The sequence below is a fragment of the Sus scrofa genome, chromosome 4, assembly GCF_000003025.6.
Source record: "Sus scrofa isolate TJ Tabasco breed Duroc chromosome 4, Sscrofa11.1, whole genome shotgun sequence".
Lineage (NCBI taxonomy): Eukaryota > Metazoa > Chordata > Mammalia > Artiodactyla > Suidae > Sus > Sus scrofa.
Window position 1 is genome coordinate 38,472,036 of NC_010446.5, and position 22,151 is coordinate 38,494,186.

The following is a 22,151-nucleotide window of genomic DNA, read 5'->3' on the forward strand; positions in this document are numbered from 1 at the left end:
AGGAAAAAAATGAAAGTATTTATTGCCAATAATAAAATTCCAGCTTTACAGTAAAAATGAAAATTTTAGAAAACTTGGCAGTATACCAATACTTAAAGAACTTTAGGATGAAATCAGGGGTGATATTGACAAAAGTGATTGTTTCGTATTGTGTAGTAAAATTGATCAATATTTGGATGAATCTCTGTGAATCGAGATTTTCCAAGTGACCAGGACATGACACAAGTATAAGATAGACCACTGGATTTTAAAGCAATGGAATACAAAATGTCATTGATACCATTTCAGAGTCCACCAACTTTTAAGAAACCAAAACCAACCTTTAAAAACTAAGAACACTTGTGCTCTGGTGTCAAGTCAAAAAGCAATATCCACAATTATCTAAAAAACTTGTTAAAATACTCCTCCCCTTCCAGTTACATATTCATGTGAGGCCAAATTTCCTTTATTGATTGCCATCAAAACGCTGTATCACATCAGATTGGATGCAGAAGCAGACATGGAACTACAGCTGTTATCTATTAAGCTAGACTTTTCAAAGGCATGAAATGTAAAACAAAGTCATTCTTCTCACCTTTTCTCTTTAAAAGTCTCTTACTTATGTTATTGTGTAGTGGGCTTATGATTTTCCATGAATAAATGAGGGTTTTTTTTAGTTTTTCTTAGCTTTAATTTGTAATACAATAAGCATTGATAGCTATAACACAAACACAAACTCTTTCGGGTCCTCAGTGATTGTTAAGAGTGTGATGAACTGGAGATTGACCCTTGCCGTCAGCCTCTATAAGGAATGAATTACAAGCCACTGCAGCTGCTGACCCCAAGCATCCCCTGAAAGGAGCTGAAGATGGAGGTCAGAAATGAGACCCTCTGTGCTCTGCAAAAACTGGCCAAACAAGTCTTCAGATAGATGTTTTCGGGAGATTTTATGAGCCCAACTCTTGCTTCTCCTTGTATCTAGAAAAGTACTAAAATCCTTCATGGTGACATCTGCTCCTCATGACTAGCAGAAGCCTTCACGTGACTAGCAGCAACCTTCTGTAAAAGTGTGTGCTTGGTTGTATGTACCTCCCCGCTTCACCAAAATTGCATATATACTGACCATCCCCCCCATCTCTTTGGGGCAGTTTTTCAGAGCTATCTGAAATGCTGCTTCTTGGGCTAGAGTCCTCATTTTGTCCCAGATAAAACTTAACTCTCAATCTTTAGGTTGTGATTACTTTTTAAGTTGACAGTGTAAAGAATCCTTGACCAAAATATTTGAGAAATACTGCCCTAGGGAATTCCCGTCGTGGCGCAGCGGAAACAAATCTGACTAGGAACCATGAAGTTGCAGGTTCAATCCCTGGCCTCACTCATAGGGTTAAGGATCTGGTGTTGCCCTGAGCTGTGGTGTAGGTCGAAGATGTGGCTCGGATCTGGCGTGGCTTGGCTGTGCCAGAGGCTGGCAGCTGTAGCTCCGATTGGACCCCTAGCCTGGGAACCTCCATATGCTGCGGGTGTGACCCTTAAAAAAAAAAAAGAAAAGAAAAGAAAAAATACTGCCCTAGACTTTGATTCCTCTCTCAAATCCAAAAATATGAATACACATTTGAACTTCTAAGTCCCTATTCAGCTCTACTGTTTAAGCAGAGCTTACTAATAGGTATGGGTGGGGGAATTAATACTTAGAGCCATGAAATGAGTTTCCTAACTACAGAATATTTAATGTACATGTCCTATAATAGGCAAGGACGATATAAGGCTCCAACTAAGATCCTTAGCGTTTTCTCTCCTGCTGATCTCGATATTAAAGTGTCTCCATTTATTTACTATACTGTCAAGCTGGGTATTATTACAAACATATCCTTTATTTATCAGCAGAAACCACAGTTCTCATCTGACACTTTAAATGCCTCATCTTGCCTGAGATGTGGATTCACACATGATGCAAAATATCTGCCACAGTGCTCCCCACATTGGAGCGATTCTTGATGAAATGCCAGCTCGAGAACCTGTTGCCTATGTCCCCAGAACACTCCAAAACAGACGTTATCCTGCCATGAAAGTTCCTATGAAACCAGCATGACTTAATTCCATTCATCACACTGAAAATCAAATTCTAAGCCAGTGATACATGGCACTTGGAGCTTATTTTCCAAACATTAACTAATTAATCTGCAAAACATCCCTGAGAGGGAAGACATAATGATATATGAGCTGACAACCTAATTATGTCTAATTATTTATAAGATTTCCCTCTTCCAAGTGTTTTCTATCGCCGGTTTAGAGAAGTGGGCCTGTTATGCGCTCACATCAGACCCAGTAATCAAGGATCACTTACTCACTTACTCCATCCAAAATTCTCTTGCTAAAAAGCACCCACGTTTCCTTTCAGAAGAGATCAACCTGTACTGCTTTCCACTGGAACGGCTCATAGAAACGCCAAAGCTCCCAAACATTAATCTAGTGTTGAACTCACAGTTCTATATCTTTCTTTTTGCCTTTTAGGGCTGCCAAATCCTTAACTCACCGAGCAAGGCCAGGGATCAAATCCGAAACCTCATGATTCCTAGTCGGATCCGTTTCCACTGCGACATGATGGGAACTCCAGTTCTATATCTTAAATGACATTCTTTGCTTGTTGTTTACCCGCAAGCAACGGTTTTCATTATTATCCCAATTGCTTTGACCAGTTTCACTCTCCTATCCTCTTTTCTTTCTCCAGGGAATCTTTTCCCAAAGTCACAGGTCTTATCATCTAGGCAGTGTCTTGCCTCCAAAGTCTGTCATCAGGAAGCTGCCTCCTCTGTGCTTTTGTTCCTGTTGCCTCTCTGACTTGAACACTCTTGGGTTTCCGCAACCCTCATTTTTATTCCTCTTGAAATAAGGTAACTTTGTTCCATCTGATAATTACACATCAGCTTCTAAATTTTCTCTTCAGCAGCAAGCTGGGCCTTGAAAGTGAATGCCATATGTTTAAAAACATTGCTAGAAGACATACTGTGAGGTGGGATGGTGCAGTTTGTGGGGGAAAAAAGAGGTATTATACAAGTATGCTTAAAAATGCATCTCAGGAATGAGAAATGAATAATAATTCTTATGAGGGCTGTATTAGAATCTGAGAGAGAGAGAGGTTTATTTTTAAGGAATTGTCTCACACCATTGTGGGGAATGGTAAATTCAAGATTGGCACAGTAGGCTGGCAGTCGGGAAATTCCCTCAGAAGTCGATTTTGTAGTCTTAGGTCTGAAAGCAGAATTCCCTCTTCTTAGAAACTCAGTCTTTGCTTTTAAGACCTTCAAAGGATTGGATGAGGCCCATCTGCAGGTTGGAGGATAATCTGGTTTACTCAGTCTACTCATTTAAATGTAAATCACATCTAAAAAATACTTTCACAGCAACTTCTAGACTGGTGTTTGACTCAACACCTTGGCACCCTAGCCTGGCCAAGTTGGCACAGAAAATTAGGTTCATAAGGGCCTAGCTTGGGAGTTACCTTCGTGGCTCAGCAGTTAATGAACCTGACGAGGGATCCATGAGGATGCGGGTTCGATCCCTGGCTTTGCTCAGTGGGTTGAAGATCCAGCATTGCCATGAGCTATGGTGTAGGTTGCATACGCGGCTCGGATCCCATGTTGCTGTGGCTGTGGCGTAGGCCAGCAGCTGTAGCTCTGATTGGACCCCAAGCTTGGGAACTTTTACATGCTGAGGGTGTGGCCCTAAAAAGCAAAAAAAAAGAAAGAAAGAAAATAAGGGCTTGGTTTGTTTGAGAAAGGATTTAAAATGACAGCGTTTTTCATCTTTATAATCTTAGTGACTAACAAAGCACCTCCGATACTAGGTGTTTACTATTTATTCAGTGATCAAGTAAATTAATGGGTTTAGAATGGTATTTCCAACAAAACTGTAAACTGGAGGGACAATATTTCTCTTGCATTTCCTCTAACTACGGCAGTGACATAATCCAAAATTTCCAGGGTAATATTGCTTTCCAATGCTCTCTCTGTCCCATTGTCACCCGTGTGCTGATTTTTGATTGTAGAAAACATGCTGACCACACCTCTAACAAGTAGTTTTATGCTAAATACAGTCCTTAAATCTCACCAAATACCTAACTGATTGGAATGGAATTTTCAGCCAGTGGACATTTTGTTTAAAATATGACAAAATACAACTGGGGGAAATTATCATTTCTCTTGTCATTTATTCCTGAGACACAAAATGCGATCTGGACCTTGTGTTTTAAATTTTCCACGTCCAGTTCTCAGGGTGTGGTTGTAACAAATTGCCGAGCCAACATGAAGTAAGATACTTGGTAATCAGGGCAAGTTTAAACAGTGTTGAACATTTTTTTAGGGTGAGTTGAGCATTCAGGTAATGTATCCAGGAAAGGGCTTGAATAGAAAAGGAGGGACACAATTAGGCAAATCAAAAAGAAAAAAAATTCTGTTTCTGTATTCTGTATGCAGGTAATAAAACCTAAAGATTTCAGGAGGAAGGTTGAATTTTTTTAAGATAAAAGAAGATGGTAGAATCAAAAATAAATAAAACATGAAGAATTGTCCTTTTTCCAGTAAAAAAAAAAAAAAAAACTACTTGAGGCTTTTCTGGACTGAGGAAATTATTTTCCTACTTTATAATCTGATGTGATCTTTAAAACTGCTGGATTGTTCCAAAATGCTATCTCAAAGGAGTACAAGTTATACCACTTGGAGTTTAGATAGCCTTGGTGAAAATTTAAAGCTATTATAGAAAGATGAGTGATGAAGTCAAGAGAGCCAGAATGTGCTTGAACCAAAAGCTTTCGGCTATTCAGTCAAAATATTAGCGAGATTTAGTGACAGCCTGCCTCTGGGGGGGTGCGGATATGAAAGGGACAAAAGATGCCTTAGTTGTGGTAGGAGACTTGAATTATGCTGATCTCATTAAGAGAGACAGAGAAATTAGGACAGAGAACCAGTTTGGAATATTTAGTAGAGGAGTAAAGTGATGAGTGATTTTGAGCATGTTGATTTCAAGTGAAACGTGAAGATACACTGTAAACTGCTAGAAAGAAAGACTAAGAAGCTAGGTGAGAAATCAGAACCAAAGCTGAACTTTGCAGGGGCTTTACTACAGAATTGAAATAAAGGGCAAACTACTGACTATGCCTCCGCTATATCTACCCTAGCCAAAGATTTACTCTTCTTGGACTCCAGATGAATGGGGTAGATTAAAGACTCCCCTACTTGGTCTTTGCACCTTCTGGGGCATGGAACTGCTTTTTCCTCACCTATCTGGAATGTTCTCCGCCTTTCCCAAGCCCCATACACCCCAATAACTCACACTCCAACTTCAATTCAACCTCTAGGTCTTAACTTTATCTTTTCTGAATAAATGCCCAGGAGTGGGATTGGGTCATATGGCAGCTCTGTTTTTAGTTTTTAAGGAACCTCCATACTCTTCTCCATAGTGGTTGCACCAATTTACATTCCCACCAATGGTGCAGGAGGGTTCCCTTTTCTCCACATTTCCGGTCATACTTTAGATGTGTTTCCCTGACATCCCCCTTACACACACACACACACACACACACACACACACACACACACTCTTAGAGTAGTTGCTCTCCTATGAGCTTCCAGAGTACTTAGCATTTATTTCCCCTATTGCTGTATGTTATGTGATCCTGATGACTTGTCTGCCCATCCAACTTGAGTTTACGGTTCTCTAGGGCAGGTATTGCATCCTTCCGGCTCACAGATATATTCCTAACTCCATCACACATAGTAGGCACTCAAAAAATTGAATGAACCAATGAATTATTAGAGAGGGTTGAATGTGAGCAAGATCACAGTAGATAAAGCCCTCCAAAATCATGTCTGAAAGAAAGGCTAATAGCTGACACTTGATGATAGCTGATACTGAAACTGAGAACACTAAGGGCCTGAAACTAGCCAGAACGCAGATAGGGACATGAACCCACGGTTTTAAATTCAAGTTAATCACCCTGCACCTGGATTCACTAAGGTTCAGGTTCTTTATGCCTCCATGCAGAAGGAACTCAGGGAGAGACAAAGTGATAAGCGAGAAACAGATTAGGATAGGACACTTGTAAGAGATCCAAACAGGTAAGCAAGGAAGCTCTCTGCCTGAGGGTCCAGTGGACCATTGTTTTATCACCCAAGGGGATGGGGGGGGGTGTTAGAAAGGCCCGCCTCTTCCTTTCCAGGAGTAGTAGCTTCTCCTTAGTATCTGGTAAGCTGTGTATTCAAATCAGCAGAAGGGCGGTCTTCAAGCTCTTGCCCTTGCTCTGAATCTGAATGCAGGCCTCATCCCATCCCCCACCCAAGGACTTGAGGCAATTCTTGCACTTCCACTGTCTAGCAATCCTGCCTTGTGCTGATGGTTTTCTTGAACTTACAGTGGTCTCCCTGCATCCCCCAGGTTTCCCTCTTTATCCGTGATCCCCTATTGGGACTCCTACAACCACCTGTGCCTACTCCATCCCTATCAATACTTCAAATAACAAGCTTGGAGGGCCTTGAAAAATTAATTCCCCGTTGTATACGTGCATCTCGTGGAATGGATGTTGAAGTTATGGTGTTGTACCCTGATGTGATTTTTCCGCTAAGACATGTAAGGCTAAAACACACCCATGTGGGGGGTGGGCGTGTCTCCTACGAAGCCAAAAGCCTTTCTCCAGAGCAGCCACCTGGGAAAGAACTGGGTCCTCCAATAGGAAGTAGAACAGAGGAGTGAGCTTAAGGGTGGTTGGAAGGAAAGTCTTCATCTTGCTTAGTCTGGAGCTATGCTTTCCAATGTAGCAGCCACCAGGCATACGTGACTGCTGAACCCTTAAACTGTTTGGTCTGAATTCGGATGTGCAAATGTAAAATGCCAGATTTCAAACTTAGTACAGAAAATGTAATACTTACGATTTTTATACATATTATGTGTTTAAAATGATGATATTTTAGATATGGTGGGTTAAATAAAATACGTTATTAAAATTAATTTCACCTGTTTCTTTTTACCTTTTTCACAATGGCTACTAAGATTTAAAAAATTCCATTTGTGACTCGCCTTAGAGTTCTTGGAGATATCACCATTCTTGCCTTAAGCAGAGGTCTAGACAGCTCTGGACATCCTCCTGGGTAGAGCTGTTAAGGCAGTGGATGGAGTAACCCTGAAGGCTTGGCAGCTAAGCCATGGCTTGTAAAAGTAGGATATTTGCGAACACCTGTCTTGTTTCCACCATTAGCAAAGGCTTTCTTTTGATGCCTTCTCCCTGCTGTTCCCTGTGCTGGGTGCTGGAGCTACAGGATAAACTAGGTGGAGATGGTCCCACACTCATCCAGAGGGTTAGTGAACCACGCAATTGAATTTTATCCCCAGCTGGATTTTCCTTCTATTTCTGCCATCCTCAGAGGAAAGCCAGTGGGGGAGGAAGCATATTTGTTATTATTATTTTTGCTTGTTATCGTGGAGTTGTTTGTTTGTTTGTTGCTTTTTAGGGCCGCACCTGTGGCACATGGAAATTCCCAAGCTAGGGGGCCCATTGAAGCTGCAGCTGCCCACCTATACCACAGTTCACGGTGATGCCAATCCTTAACCCACTGAGCGAGGCCAGGGGTCGAAGCCATGTCCTCATGGATACTAGTTGGGTTGGTTAACTACTGAGTCACAACGGGAACTCCTGTTATGGTGATTTTTATGTTGAGAGTACTCTGTAAAGCAGGCTGGCACTTTTCATGCCTTATCTCACTGAATGTTCATTCATCATCCTGCAAAGCAGGAGGAACTCTTGTTATTCCCATAAAGAGGAAGAAACTGAGGCATGGGGAAGTCAAATAATTTGCTCAAGGCCACACAGCCAATTGGGGACAAAACTCAGGGTGAAACCCAGATCTGCCAGCTCCAGTGTCCCCCCACTAACCACTACCCACCACACCTCATTTCCTCTCAGCTAGACAGTAACTGTCATGATAATGGCTTCAATTAGTGGGGATTTACTATGGGTAAACCCTGTCCTCAAGACTTATGCTTACATATCTCACCTGCCATAACAGTAAAGAGGGAGGTTCTTGCTGTTACTATTATTCCTATGGTCCAAAAACAGGAACATGAATCTCAGAAAAGTAAAGTAGCCTGTCTAAGGTCATCTGGGTATTAAATAGTGGCATTATTTTCCATCTTAATTCTCCTACATTTAAAATTCTCTAAATATCCCACCTCTCTAAAATACCCATCAAGGATAGTTTTTTAAAATGTGGCTGGTAAGTAAAAGCCAAGTCTTTAATTAGACTGTCAGATATCCCAAGATATTTTAGGGAGAGGAATTTTTCCCTTCAAGAGCTATTCTCTCTTCCCCTAAGTAGATAGGGGAAAGAGAGAGAGAAAAAAAAAAAAAAAAAAACAGTTTGGTATAATCTGAAGATGATAAAATTCTCCTAGAGGCATCCTTCAGAGTTGGAAACATTCTGTGTGGTCACCTAGTTTAAACCTCTCATTTCACAGATGAGAAAGTAAGGCCCAGAGAGGTAAAATGACTTGCCCAAAGACATGGTGAGTGGCAGAGCTTGAGCAAATGTGGCTTCTCACTGGAGTTCCCTTGGTGGCTCAGCAGTTAACGAACCTGAGTAGGATCCATGAGGATGCAGGCTCAAATCCCTGGCCCCACTCAGTGGGTTGAGGATCTGGCATTGCTGTGAGCTGTGGTGTAGGTTGCAGAGGCATGGCAGATCCCGGGTTACTGTGGCTGTGGCATAGACCGGCAACTGTAGCTCTGATGAGACCCCTAGCCCGGGAACTTCCATATGCCTCGGATGCGCCGCCCCTTCCCTGCCCAAAAAAAGTAGTTTCTCACAGAACACAATTCTCTCTCTCCAACTATTTCCCTGGGGGGAATTCAGGGGTGGTGGGGGTGCAAGTTGGCAGGGGCTTCCCTGTTGGCTGCAGGAGGCAAAGTTTATACTGCATCCTGGTTCACACAGTTTCTAGCATGTCCCCACAGCACTCATGAAGAACCCACAATGCTGTGGACCCAGATAAACCGGTCAAACAGTAAGAAAACCAACATTAACTGTGCACATGAGAACAAGGCGAGGTTTTTTCTTTCATTGTTTCCTCTCTTTTGATTCTGTGCAAATCTAGAAGACAGGCTTGTTAGAAGGCATGTGCGTAACTCAGTGGAGCAGCAATGATGCTTGACTGTCTGGGCAGGTTGAGGAAGGCGTGTTTGGGAGGAGACTTCTCCGGGAGATGCAGACGACACTCCATGCTGATCCTGGAAAATTTCACACACAGTCAAAAAATTTTAATTAGCAAGCTGGGCCTAAAGCTGTTCCTGGCTGCTGCTCTCCAGGCATCAAGCTGTTCAGTGGTGCAGGTGCCACCAAGCCAGAGCGCACTGCTTGTCCCCACATACACTCAGTCTCTCCACGTTCATCCGGCATTTGCAGCCTTCTCCTTCCTGTCTCTTGTTTTGACCACATTCTTCCCTGAGCCCTACCCAAGGACCACAACCTCCTGGAAGTTATTCCAGACCATGGTCTGCCTGCTTAATTGCTCCTTTTTCTGGAATCTAAGATTCCTATCCTCCAGCATTGAGCACTTGGTTATCTAGTTAATTTTTGGTTTATGCTTACTTCTTTGTGCACATGTTCTGTATCCTAGACTAGAATTAAGCCAGTCAAAGCAACGGATGGATCTAGGTTCCCTGTGAATTCCAAATCCCTTCTTGATACAGAGCCATGTAAGCAGCAGGCACTCAAGAAACATGGATGTTGGAGTTCCCATCGTGGCTCAGTGGTTAACAAATCTGACTAGGAACCATGAGGTTGCCAGTACAATCCCTGGCCTCGCTCAGTGGGTTCAGGATTCAGCATTGCCATGAGCTGTGGTATAGGTCACAGACATGATTCAGATCCTGAATCCCGCATTGCTGTGGCTGTGGTGTAGGCTGGCAGCTACAGCTCCAATTAGACCCCTAGCCTGGGAACCTCCTCATGCTGCAGGAGCAGCCCTAGAAAAGGCAAAAAAGACCAAAAAAAAAAAAAAGAAAGAAAGAAAGAAATGTGGATGTTGATGGCAGTAACAAATGTGATGAAAATGATGATGATAGAGGAGAAGGCAAGGAGGACAAAGATAGAAAAGAAATTCTATTCAGGTAGAATGGTCACAGAAACCTACAGAACAAATTGGATTACAATAGAGCTCAAATTCCAGGCCAAAGAAAAATGGTAGAAATAATCAAATGGATGAAACTTGTGAAGTTTCATAAATTGTGAAATGCCACAATCGTCACATCTGGTTTCATAGGCCATTTGATTAGTATTAAGAGCAACAGAGGGAGTTCCCATCGTGGCGCAGTGGTTAACGAATCCGACTAGGAACCATGAGGTTTCGGGTTCGGTCCCTGCCCTTGCTCAGTGGGTTAACGATCTGGCGTTGCTGTGAGCTGTAGTGTAGGTTGCAGACACGGCTCGGATCCCGCGTTGCTGTGGCTCTGGCATAGGCCGGTCGCTGCAGCTCCGATTCGACCCCTAGCCTGGGAACCTCCATATGCCAAGGGAGCGGCCCAAAGAAATAGCAAAAAAGACAAAAAAAAAAAAAAAAGAGCAACAGAGGACAAGTCTCTCTTATTCCCTTTTATGAGGAGCCCATCATGATGGTTAATTTCATGTGTCAATTTGACAGGGCCACAGGGAGCCCAGGCATCTGGTCAAACATTATTCTGAGTGTTGAGTATTTCTGGATCAGAGAAGCATTTGAAACAGTAAACTCAGTAGAGCAGATTGCCCTCCCTAATGTGGGTGGGCCTCACCCAATCAGTGGAACAAAAGGCTGAGTAAGAGGGAACTCCTACCTCCTGGCTGCTGAACTGGGACATGGGTCTTTTCCTGTCTTGAAACTTGAACTGCAAAATCAACTCTCCTTGTGGAAAAAATTGAGGGACAGTTTTGCATGTCTGACCTCCATAAGCCCAAATTTCTTATTCAGAAATACTCTTTTGGGCTAAAACCACATTACCAGGAGTCTGTTTAGAAAGTGAATAACCACAAAAGAGGAAGAACTATTACTTTACTATCTTGGAAAGGATTCATTCCCAGATAAAAGTGGAACACAAAGAAATGAGATGCGAGATGGTACGATTTAGGATGAGGCAGATGGAGAAATGCTGAGGGACTCTCTGGAGAGGACCAGCCAGGGTAGTACACAGCCTTGGGAAGTTGTACACAGTCAGTGTCAGTAAAAGCAGGAGGGACAGGGTGCAGATGGATGACAGGGGTGGAGAGGGGTAAGGAAAAAGTCTTGAATGAAGTTAAGAAATGGTCAGGAGTTCCCATCGTGGCTCAGGGGTTAATGAACCTGACTAGTATCCATGAGGATGTGGGTTCGATCCCTGGCCTCACTCAGTGAGTTAAGGATCTGGCATTACCATGAGTTGTGGTGTAGGTCGCAGATGTGGCTCGGATCTGGCCTTGCTGTGGCTGTGGTGTAGGCCAGGAGCTATAGCTCCAATTAGACCCCGAGCCTGGGAACCTCCATATGCTGCAGTTGTGGGCCTAAAAAAACAAAAAAGACAAAATAAAATAAAATAAAGAAAGAAAGAGAAAGAAAAGGTCAGCCTCCTCCAAGGGGTAGGCACTGTGTTAACACTCTGTCACTTGGATACTTGTGTTACAACGGCTGGCTCTGTTACTGTTTCTCCAGGCCTGAGACCAGAGACTCTTATCAGCTCCCTTCTCCCTCTGCCTTTCCCACCTCCTCCTGATCACTCACTAAACTCTGCTGTTTCACATTTCTTGTTGCTTGGATCTTTGTCTTCACATCTGATTCCCAAAGACGCAATTCTGCCAGGGGCCAGGAGGGTCACACCAGGACTGTGCTCCACCTTTCACCACCCTCGAGAGCCCTCTCCCACTTTGAGGAGCATGTCCCTCTACTATGGCTGCTGCTCCTAATGCTTCCTCTCCTAAGCCTCTTGTGCCTTCAAAGTGCTGCGCAAATAAAAGTCCTGGCTCTCTCTTAACAGACTCTTCACCTGGTCCTACTAAGGCCTTTTGTTAGTTACGATGTACATTCCTATAGCAGGTTAGGGTTTATTGAAATTATCACTAACTATAATCTGGCTGTCATCCCAACGCTCAGCTGACAGTGCTTAGGCGAAGATCACCAATCATTCTTACTGGTCATTATCGACAAAACCAAGAAACACATTCCCTTTATTGTCTTAGTGTCCTCTTTGCTGCGGATGGTATTATTCAACATACCTTCAATTTTTGTACTCACCCCTGCCTCAGTTTTCATGGCACTCCTCTATGCTGGCTCTCCACAACATGTTTTTACCTGCTGGACATCCATTCTCCTCACCTTGATAACTGACCCACCTCCCTGAATAGAGTGGGCACATGACCAGACTGGGCACATGACCCAAATGAGCCAATCATAATACCGAATCTCTCTATCCTCAGCAATTGAACCAGAGATGAGTCACATGGCCCATATCAGGCCAATCAGTTTTTCGTGAGGATTTTCCAAATGAAGCTGGGTGAGCGTACCCTTAATCAATCAGGCTTGCTGAGTAAAAAATACTCTCAGAATATCAGTGTCCTAAAACAACTAGTATTTATATTCTTGCCCATGAGTCTACAGGTCAGATGTGGAAAGAACTGGCTTCAGGTATGCTTCACAGATTTCTTTATTCTCTCTGGACCAGTGGCTACTTGGGCCACACTCTTCCCAGGAGGGAGCACAGGGGCACAGAGCTAGAAGAAACATGTGATACCTTTTAGTCTTCGCTCAGAGCTGTCACATTGTCCCTCTGCCCACATTTTCAAAGCAAGTCATGTGGCCACACCCACCATCCCTGGAAAGATGCCTCTGGTGGGAGGAATTACCATCACTCAGCAATGGGAGGGATTGAGTAATGCAAATATCCCTGCGTGTAAGGGCAGGCAGAACTAGGAGTGATAACCAATCTGTCATGCTCCCTTTAGCTTTCTGCACCCAGGCTCCAAAGCTGGGAGCTGCTGTGGCCCCACCCCCCCATATGAAGCTGATGTGAGGATGAAGATCAGATCCCAGAACAAGTTCCTAGATACAGTGGTCTCACACCACCCCTGCCTTCCCAGATTTTAGTTATGGGTTTTTGAAATTCCCTTTGGATTGGGATCCTATCATTCACATGCCAAGAGGCCTGGATTAACCTGAGTTTACCAGGTTACCTGCCTATCTGCTCACTCAACACAAGTTCCTAGGGACTGAGCCCAGGCTTCATTTATCCTTGTGTCTTTGGCTCCGGCGCGAAGTAAGAGTTTGATGAACTGGACTAAACTATAAGATGTTTTCCACTCACATTACCCATCATTGAATGTTCGCAACAGTCTTTGAGATAAATATTATTATTTTCACTTTATGAACTGGGAAACTGAATCTCAAAGAATTTGTCCAAAGCCATGCAGCTGGCAAAGATCAAAAAACTAAACTTAAATCCAGATCTGCCAGCCTTGAACTTTTGGAAATTTCAACCACAAAACCTTATGTTTTTTCCTGAATTAAATTTGTATTAGTTGAAAAATATATCGTAGTACAAAAGTTGTATTACATATAAATATATATTTTTAAGAATAGCAATAAAATGAATGCCCATGTCATCCATTGCCCAGTTTAGGAAATAGAACGTTATCAATAGCTTTGAACCACTACGCAAATTTTGTGCTTATCATCCCCTTGCCTTGGTTTAGTTTTTCCTACATATGATGTACACAAACATATATTGTCTAATTTTGCATGCTTTGAATCACAGTATATAATCTTCCGTTAATTTTTTTTTTTTTTTCTTTTTAGGGCCACACCTGCAGCATGTGGAGATTCCCTGGCTAGGGGTCGCATCAGAGCTGCAGCTGCCGGCCTATACCACAGCCACAGCAACTCAGGATCCAAGCCACATCTGCAACCTACACCATGGCTCATGGCAATGCTGGTTCCTTAACCCACTAAGGCCAGGGATTGAACCTGCATCCTCGTGGATTCTGGTCAGGTTCATTTCTCCTGAGCCAGAATGGGAACTCCTGTGAACTTGTTTTTTAATTCAATATTATATTTGTGGGTACTGGACAGCTGTGGTTCTGGCAACTTCATTGCTGCATAATATTTCATTGCATAAATGCATCAAAGTTCATTTGGCTACCGCTCTTATTGATGGACACTGGAGTTGTTTCCAGTTTTTGTTTTATTTTGTTGGGCTTTTGCTATTACAGAGAACATTATTATCCTTGGACACTTCCGCTATCCATGTACAGAAGCGTTTTTGAGGTATATACCTAAGAGTAAAATTCATTTGGGAACTTCTTCACCAGAGAATGTCAAACTATGTCCAACCAATGTCAGTAGCATTAGCAACAAATAAGAGCTTCTGCTGTTCCACATTTTTATCAACATTTAATATGTGCTATGATCTGAATGTTTGTGAAGCTCCGAAACTCATATGCTAAAATCCAACCAACCCCCGGCCCCCTACCCCATGCCAAAGGTGATGGTATTAGTAATGAGGTCCTTAGGAGGTGGAATCTTCATGAACGGGATTAGTGTGCTATAAAAGAGAGATCCCTACCCGCTTCCTCCATGTGAGGGCATAGCCAGAAGGTGCCAGCTAAGACCCAGGTAGAGGTCCTCCCTGAATATGACCATGCTGGTGACTTGATCTTGAACGTTCCAATCTTCAAAACTCTGAGCAATAAATTTTTGTTGCTTATAAGCTACCCAATCAGTGGTATTTTATTATAGCTGCCCAAACAAAGACAGTATGAATATTAAAAAGAAAAAAGAAAAAAAAAAAAGCCAACCAAGCAGGTGTAAAACGGTTCTCACTGAGGTTTTAATTTGCATTTCCCTGATTACTGGTGAGATGGAAGTATTTGACATGTTCATTAGCTGTTTATATTATCTCATGAAAAGTGCTCACTTATGTTTTTGCTCATTTTTATGCTGGTGGTTGCCTGGCTTTTTCTTATTGACCTGGAGGAGTTATTTATATATTGTTTTGTTGTTGTTGTTTTTCCAATGCTTATGTTTTTTTAATATCTCTCCACGTATTTACCTTAAACAGAGAACTACATATTTTATTCTTGCCTAGCATTTTTTTTCACTTGAACTTGAGGGACTCCCTTTAGCATTTCTGGTAGGGAAGGTCTAATGATAATAAACTTCCTCATGTGTTGTTTACCTCTAATGCCTTCATTTCTCCCTTATTTTGAAGTACAGTTTTGGCGGATATAAGAGTCTCAGTTCATGGTTTTTTTTTTTTTTTTTCCTTGAGCACTTTAAATATATCATCACAATACCTTCTGGACTGCAAGGTTTCTGCTGAGAAATCTAAAAATTTTATTTGGATCACTCATATATGATGGATTGCTTTCTATTGCCTTTTTCTTTTTCTTTTTTCATTTATTTTTTATTTCCCCAATACATTATTTTTTTTCCTACAGTATGGTGACCCAGTTACACATACATGGATATATTCTTTTTTCTCCCATTATCATGCTCCATCATAAGTGACTAGACATCGTTCCCAGTGCTGTACAGCAGGATCTCATTGCTAATCCATTCCAAAGGCAATAGTCTGCATCTATTAACCCCAAGCTCCCAATCCATCCCACTCCCTCCCCCCTCCCCCTTGGCAACCACAAGTCTATTCTCCAAGTCCATGATTTTCTTTTCTGTGGAAAGCTTCATTTGTGCCATATATTAGATTCCAGATATAAGTGATATCATATGGCATTTGTTTTTCTCTTTCTGACTTACTTCACTCAATGTGAGAGTCTCTAGTTCCACCCATGTTGCTGCAAATGGCATGATTTTGTTCTTTTTTGTGGCTGAGTAGTATTCCATTGTGTATATATACACTGCATCTTCATAATCCAATCATCTGTTGATGTACATTTGGATTGTTTCCATGTCTTGGCTATTGTGAAGAGTGCTGCAATGAACATGCAGGTGCATGTGTCTTTTTCAAGGAAAGTTTTGTCCAGAAATATGCCCAAGAGTGGGCTTGCTAGGTCATATGGTAGTTCTATGTATAGTTTTCTAAGGTTTCTCCAAGGTGGTTGTACCAATTTACATTCCCACCATCAGCGCAGGAAGGTTCTCTTTTCTCCTTACCCCCTCCAGCATTTATTTGTGGACTTATTAATGATGGCCATTCTGACTGGTGTGAGTTGGTACCTCGTGGTAGTTTTGATTTGCATTTCTCTAATAATCAGTGGTGTTGAGCATTTTTTCATGTTATTTTTATATTCTAGATGTGAATCTTCTGTCAGTCAGATGTGTGACAAATAAATGTTTTCAGTTTGTGACTTAGCTTTTCATACTTTTTGGTCTTTTGATGTTTAAAAGTTCTTAGTTTTATTGTAAATGCATGTATCAATCTTTTCCTCTGTGGTTTGTGTTTTTCTCTGTTTGTTTAAGGAATTCTTCCCTACCTAAGGTTATGTATAGTAAATGCCAGCACATACTGAGTACTTTCTATGTTTCAGTACTCTTATCTCCCTTTCACGGATGATGAATGCAAGTCACTTAGAAATTAAGCGACTTGATCAATGTCACACAGCATACAAACAGGCCATCTGCCTTTAGCATTTGCACTTTAAAGACTGTTCAAAATGCTGGTTATAGAGATCATCTGGTTAGTCAAAAAGATTTAAAGTTTTGCATTTCTCTTTAAAGTATTTATTCTGAAGTTGGCTTTTATACGTGATGTAAGATCCCTGAATTAATCTTTACCCTAATAGCTACCTTTGCCCCTTAGACATTCATCATTAGTGACATATGTTGACTGATTCATGATAAAGAGGAATTAAAAAAAAAAACTTGTGGATGCTGCAAGTGATAAAATGGACAAAATGCAACCCTGCTTTCTAAATTCACAGTCAAGTTCAGCTTTAAATGATGTAGCCCTGGAACAGAATACTTTGATTTAACTGAGGAAGGCAGAGCTCCACCATTTGGGCGCTGAAGGAGGCTGATCAAAGGCTTTTGGTGTCTGGTAAAGTCAACACAATATTCCCGGAAGAAACCCTGCAAGAGTCAGAGGCCGTCACAATGCCCGGAACAGCCTCCAGCTCTGCCTACACTGCTGGACCCAAAATAGCTCCCAGGCATTCCTGCCGCCTCCTTGTGAACTGTGTGGGAAGGAACACTGGTCACGAATTCTTTGTTTCAACCACCCCCACATGCTAGGACAGTCACAGTAATGGCAGCGACATCTTGGAATCTGGAGAATAGCACATCACAGGCTACACATCATACCTATTCTGCACCAAGTGCTGTCCTCCTCCAAAATTAAAGGTTTTTAAAAGAATGCCAAGAAACTGAAAATGATTTTTTAATTAAAAAGCAAAACGAGAATGAGCTGAGTGTAAGAAGAGTGTGGGGGCCAGATCATAAAGGGTCTCGAATGACAAGCTTAAAAAGTGTGAACTTGATTGTGTCATTAGGGAGGTTTGGAAGTCTTTTAAACAGGAAAGTAACTGGATCAGTTTATTATTTTGCTTGTTACAGATTGTATGACTAGTTACAATCTGCCCGATAGAATACACTAAAGAATGGTTGTGCCAAGCTCTACTGGTGGTGCCCTCCCACCTCATCCGGGTTCTTCCTTGCCTGCAGTGCAGAGCTCAGAGCTCGCCTCCCACTCTCAAGGCTGGAAACACCTAAGAACCACTTTCCCAGCTTCCCTGGCTGGTAGAGTGTGGGCATGTGACCCAGTCCTGGCTAATGGCACCTGATGGGGGATGCTGCTAAGGGGATTCTGGAAATGGTTTTCTTCTTTAATACAAAGATGCATGAAGAGAAAAACCCCACCTCTTTTTTAAATGTGATCATGTTTGCGTGTGATGCCTGGAGCCGCCACCATGAATAGGGACAAAGCCAATACCTCAGAGATGGCAGAGCATTAAGATGGAGGTGACCACGACATAGAACCACATAGAGCTATATTCCGTCCGGAGATAACAGATTATTGTTGAAGCCACTTTCACTTGGATAGTCTGTTATTTGCACCCCAAAACATCTCAACCAAAAGAAGCATTAATAAAGTCACAACACAAATTACTATAATACTATAGACAATATTAAAAATAGACAAATATTTCCTTCAAATATTTATTTGAAATAAATGAGCCTCAAATTTGGATATAGTTAGTTACCATAGTAAATGTCCACTGAACATCCTGCGTGCTCAGGCAAGAAACTATACAACTTCAGAGATGTCTTGTGTTTTGTCTACCTGAAAAAAATTTTTTTTCTCATTTTCTTCTCTCATTCACACATTTCCCTAAGAAACGCTGAAAACTTCCTCCCTGTGCCCCACTAAGGAGCAATTCTCTCTTCCGAAAAGTCTCTATTTCATGAAGTCATAGCAGTCAAAGCACATTATATAAGAAGAATCTCAGCATTGGGTAAACAAAGGAATTCCAAGTTCCAGGGCTTCTAGCAACAGTAGAGAATCTTGGAATTCTCAAGGTGAGAGATGCCTAATCCCCTTTGCAGTAACACAGCAAAATTTGAATGCAGATAAAACCGGAGCATCTGGTTAGTTCCTTAAGACCATTAGCAATGGTCTCCCAACCTAAATTCTTATACCTAGTAGCCGGCAACATTTCAGCAAGTTCTTCTGGTTCCATCTGAAGGAAACCCATCCAGTCTCAAGTACATGGCGGCGTCCTCCAGCTACCTCTGGAGAGTCCTTCCTTCATTCTAGGAATACTTGCTAAGTTTCTATCAAGTGGTGGCACTAAGATTTGATCTCTCCAACCTTTATTCTCACGTTGCTTACACTATTTTCCGGGAACTCATGACTTTTCCATATGCAATTTTAAAAATGCAAGTCAGAAACACTGCATCTGCCATAAAAAGCTGAATTGCCAGGTGCAGACGGAGCGAAGGTGGCTGCTTTCGGTTCGCAATGTCTCCTTTCACTGCTCTTCACTGAACCGCTGGGGCTGGAAGGCCGGTGAGCTCAACCTTCCCCGACAGGCGCGGACCCCGCGGGCAGACCCGCGAGGCGCTTCGCCCCTGGGCAGTGAGGCCCGCGAGGCCTCTGCCTGCCCAAGCCTGGCCGCTGGAAGTAGCGAAACAAGCCGGGCTGCCCCGGGAGGCCCCAGAGCGCTGGGCTCCCCCGGGCACCTGACGCCGCGCGGGGGCGGGAGCCAGGTGGCCGCGGCGCGCCCGCCTGGCCCCCGGCACAGAGCAGGAAGTGGCTCCGGCGCGGCCCGGGCGCGGCCTCTGCAGGGCGCGCCTTCTCCGCGGTGCCTGCCGGTGCAGCCCGGCCGGGAGGCGGCGGGAGCTGGAGCCCAGCGCGGGGAGCGAGACCTAATGGCGACACCTGCGCCCGGGGGCCCCGGGGACTCCTCCTTGGTCGCTCTGGACGAGCTGTCCCGGAACTTCACGTACGGGGCGCTGGGCGCCGGCAACGGCTCCCTGTCGGGCGCTTGGTACCGCCGGAACCAGGTAAGGGCCGGCAGCCCCGCCGCCCGGTGAGGACCCGGGTGGGACCGCGGCGCCTCCTGCTCCACGGCCGCCCTCCTGCCGACTCTCAGGACCCCGGGCTGTCCAAGTAGGCAGAGCAGACACGGTGTTTCCACACATTGACTTATCTGCCCCTCGTTTGGGAGAGCGGGAGGAGCCATGGTCTGCCTCTCCCCGGCATCAGTCTGCGGGTCTGCGGCTCTGGGCCTCTGGGTCCCCAACCATCTCGCCTCTCCACCCTGAATCCGCCTTCTCCCGGAAGGATTCTAGGAATATGGGGCGAATCTCCTCCACCCGTATCTCCCCACCCCCAGAATCATTTTACCCTTTAAAAAAAGGTGACACTCTGTTCTCAGAATCAGAACCTCTTTAAAAGCCACCAAGTGTCACCTCTGTGCAGATGCTGTGCGCGCGCGCGTGAGAGCGAGCGAGAGCGAGAGCGAGTCCCCAGTGTGTCAGCACAGCTCTTCCACTTGTGGGCGAGGAACACTGATAACTCTCAGGTTGCCTTTGCCTGACTCTCTCCTTTTTCACTGGCCCTTTGGGAAAACGTCGTCAGCTTAAACAACGCCCAAGTACGCTGGAAATACACATTTAATAAGATCAAAGGAGATTGGAGCTGCCCGTTTATTTTGGGCTTGGTTTAAGATACGAAAAAAAAAAGCCCTTCCTTTAGTCGCATTTATTTTCTTTCTTTTATGGTGGATTCCAGGCTTCCTTCTGTTTTCAGAGCTGTGTTATTTTTGTTCTTGTTCTTTAACTAATCACTGGGTCTTTTTATTTTACAACAATATAATCATGAAATATTTGTTGCTGTTGATCTAAATCTGGGGTTTTAACAAAAATCAAAGCAATTGCAAAGACAAGAATTACTTTTTATGGGAAGTTCCCTGAGCATATCTGTTATAGTATGCTTAAGCTAGCATATGTTATAAAGCATATTATAATATGCTTATGCTAGAAGCATTCCCCATAAAAGTTTAGGAATGGATTTGGGGGTTTTGGTAAAGGAATTAGAAGGAAGGAATTAGTAAATGTGAACTACCGTGGCATCATCCAAAACAGGAGAAATTGCTGAATGGAAACCTCTGCAGGCATTAGCTTTCCTTAAGGTTTCCTGGAATTCAATGTTGTCTTGGCTCTGTGACATCAAACACAGCCTGTCAGGTGACATAAATGTGAGAACTTAACTTTATGTTTACAAGGCTTAACTTGCCTTTAACAGTATATATTGTATAGGTTAGAAAGGGCGTATCCAGAAAATGCTAATTGAAACTGCTCAGCTAACACCCAAACCATAGTTAGTCTGAGGTAAGACTATAACAACTTTTCCACTTGTCATACAAATTTAGACTAATTTAGTCTTATTTAGACTAATAAGACTGCGGTATTTCATCCTTTCAGTGATTGTCTTTGTTTTTAAACAAAAGTAAATTTTGGTTTTTTAAAAGAAAATTAATTCAGCAAACATTTTACTGAGTGCCTCTGGCCAGGCCAATAAAAATAAAATGGAGTCTAATTTTTCTTTTCTTTTTTTGGGGGGGGACACTAACTGAATATAGATGACTGAAATAGGAGTAACTCCTAGAAAAACAAAATTATGAAATGTAAGTTTAGGACGCCCACACTCACAATTAGCCTTGATAGTTGGATAGCCAGGATTTAATTGGTTTTATCACTACTGAAATGTTTGGACTATGTCTGTTTGCTGATAGCCCGCTCTCTGTGTCTTTCCAAATGATAACAATCAGATCTGATAAATAACCTTATTCATAAAAAGAGACCAACTTCGCTGAAACACATTCAGGTGACAGATGACTGTTTAACAGTGCCCCCTTAGAATCAGTGTCATCTAAGGCAAAGATGGGAGTGCTTCTAGAGGAAGAAATCCCAAAGCAAGTAGAAAGTAGTAGTGCAGTGAAAATGTTTTGGGGAACCAGCGAGGCCTTTGTCCGAGCTGTATCACTTAGGAGTCTGCTTATAAAACGGGAGATGCAGTAGAGATTTGCAAAGGTATTTTCTTTATGTTTGATCCACAGGTTTTCAGTATAAAATGATAATGTTTCTAAAATGGTTACTGAGCTCCCTGCCTTGGGATATTCAACATAGTCTTCAGACTCAAACCCTTCCTTGCTAATACTGTTAGATGCTTAGGGAAACAAACTATGCCGGTAACTCCAAACCAAGGCAGTATGTTTAAGTGTCATGTGAATGACATATAAGTCCTTTGGGAATTCAGAGCCAGGTGACTTTTAGCAGGGGTCATCTGGGATGTTTTGTGAAGAGGTAGTATTTGACCTGGACACTTAAAGACAGAGTTTCATTGATGGGAGTGCACAGGTGGAGGGCATTCCAAGAAAGGGAGAAGTCTAGAGACTGAGCCTGGCCTGGACAGGTGCCCTTCTCAACATTTCTGTACCTGGAGTGAAGTCAGTGGGCGTCTCGGGTGCAGTGGAAAACTGACAGTGACTATAAGGTGGAAACACAATTTCCCGTCTTAAATATGGTCATGGATTGCCTTGAAGAAAGTGTTAAGAAGTTTGGACTATCTCTTACAGAGAATGGGGAGCCTCTGAAGGTTTTTCGAACAGGGAGTGGACAAATCAAAGACCATTAAAGACACTTAAGGAGTTCTTTTGAGGCCCAGCGGGTTAAGG

The 22,151-nt window shown here is 43.0% G+C and overlaps 1 protein-coding gene and 1 long non-coding RNA gene across 3 annotated transcripts in view; one reads left to right on the forward strand and one right to left on the reverse strand.

Moving 5' to 3' along the window:
* On the reverse strand, positions 9,060–12,361 carry LOC110260453. The gene is made up of 2 exons (XR_002343764.1): positions 12,259–12,361; positions 9,060–9,250 (listed from the first exon to the last, which is right to left on the reverse strand). It is a non-coding gene; the product is annotated as an uncharacterized LOC110260453 (long non-coding RNA).
* Positions 18,994–22,151, forward strand: part of NIPAL2 (NIPA like domain containing 2) — an 85,578-nt gene continuing 82,420 nt past the window's right edge. Inside the window, exon 1 of one of the 2 annotated variants that reach the window (XR_001303390.2) lies at positions 18,994–19,476. Coding sequence is in view for 1 of the 2 variants with exons in the window: in XM_003125547.5 (XP_003125595.2) it covers positions 19,342–19,476 (135 nt within the window). In the remaining variant the exon portion in view is untranslated. The remainder of the gene's footprint in view (positions 19,477–22,151) is intronic. The other variant, XM_003125547.5, reaches the window with a different exon arrangement.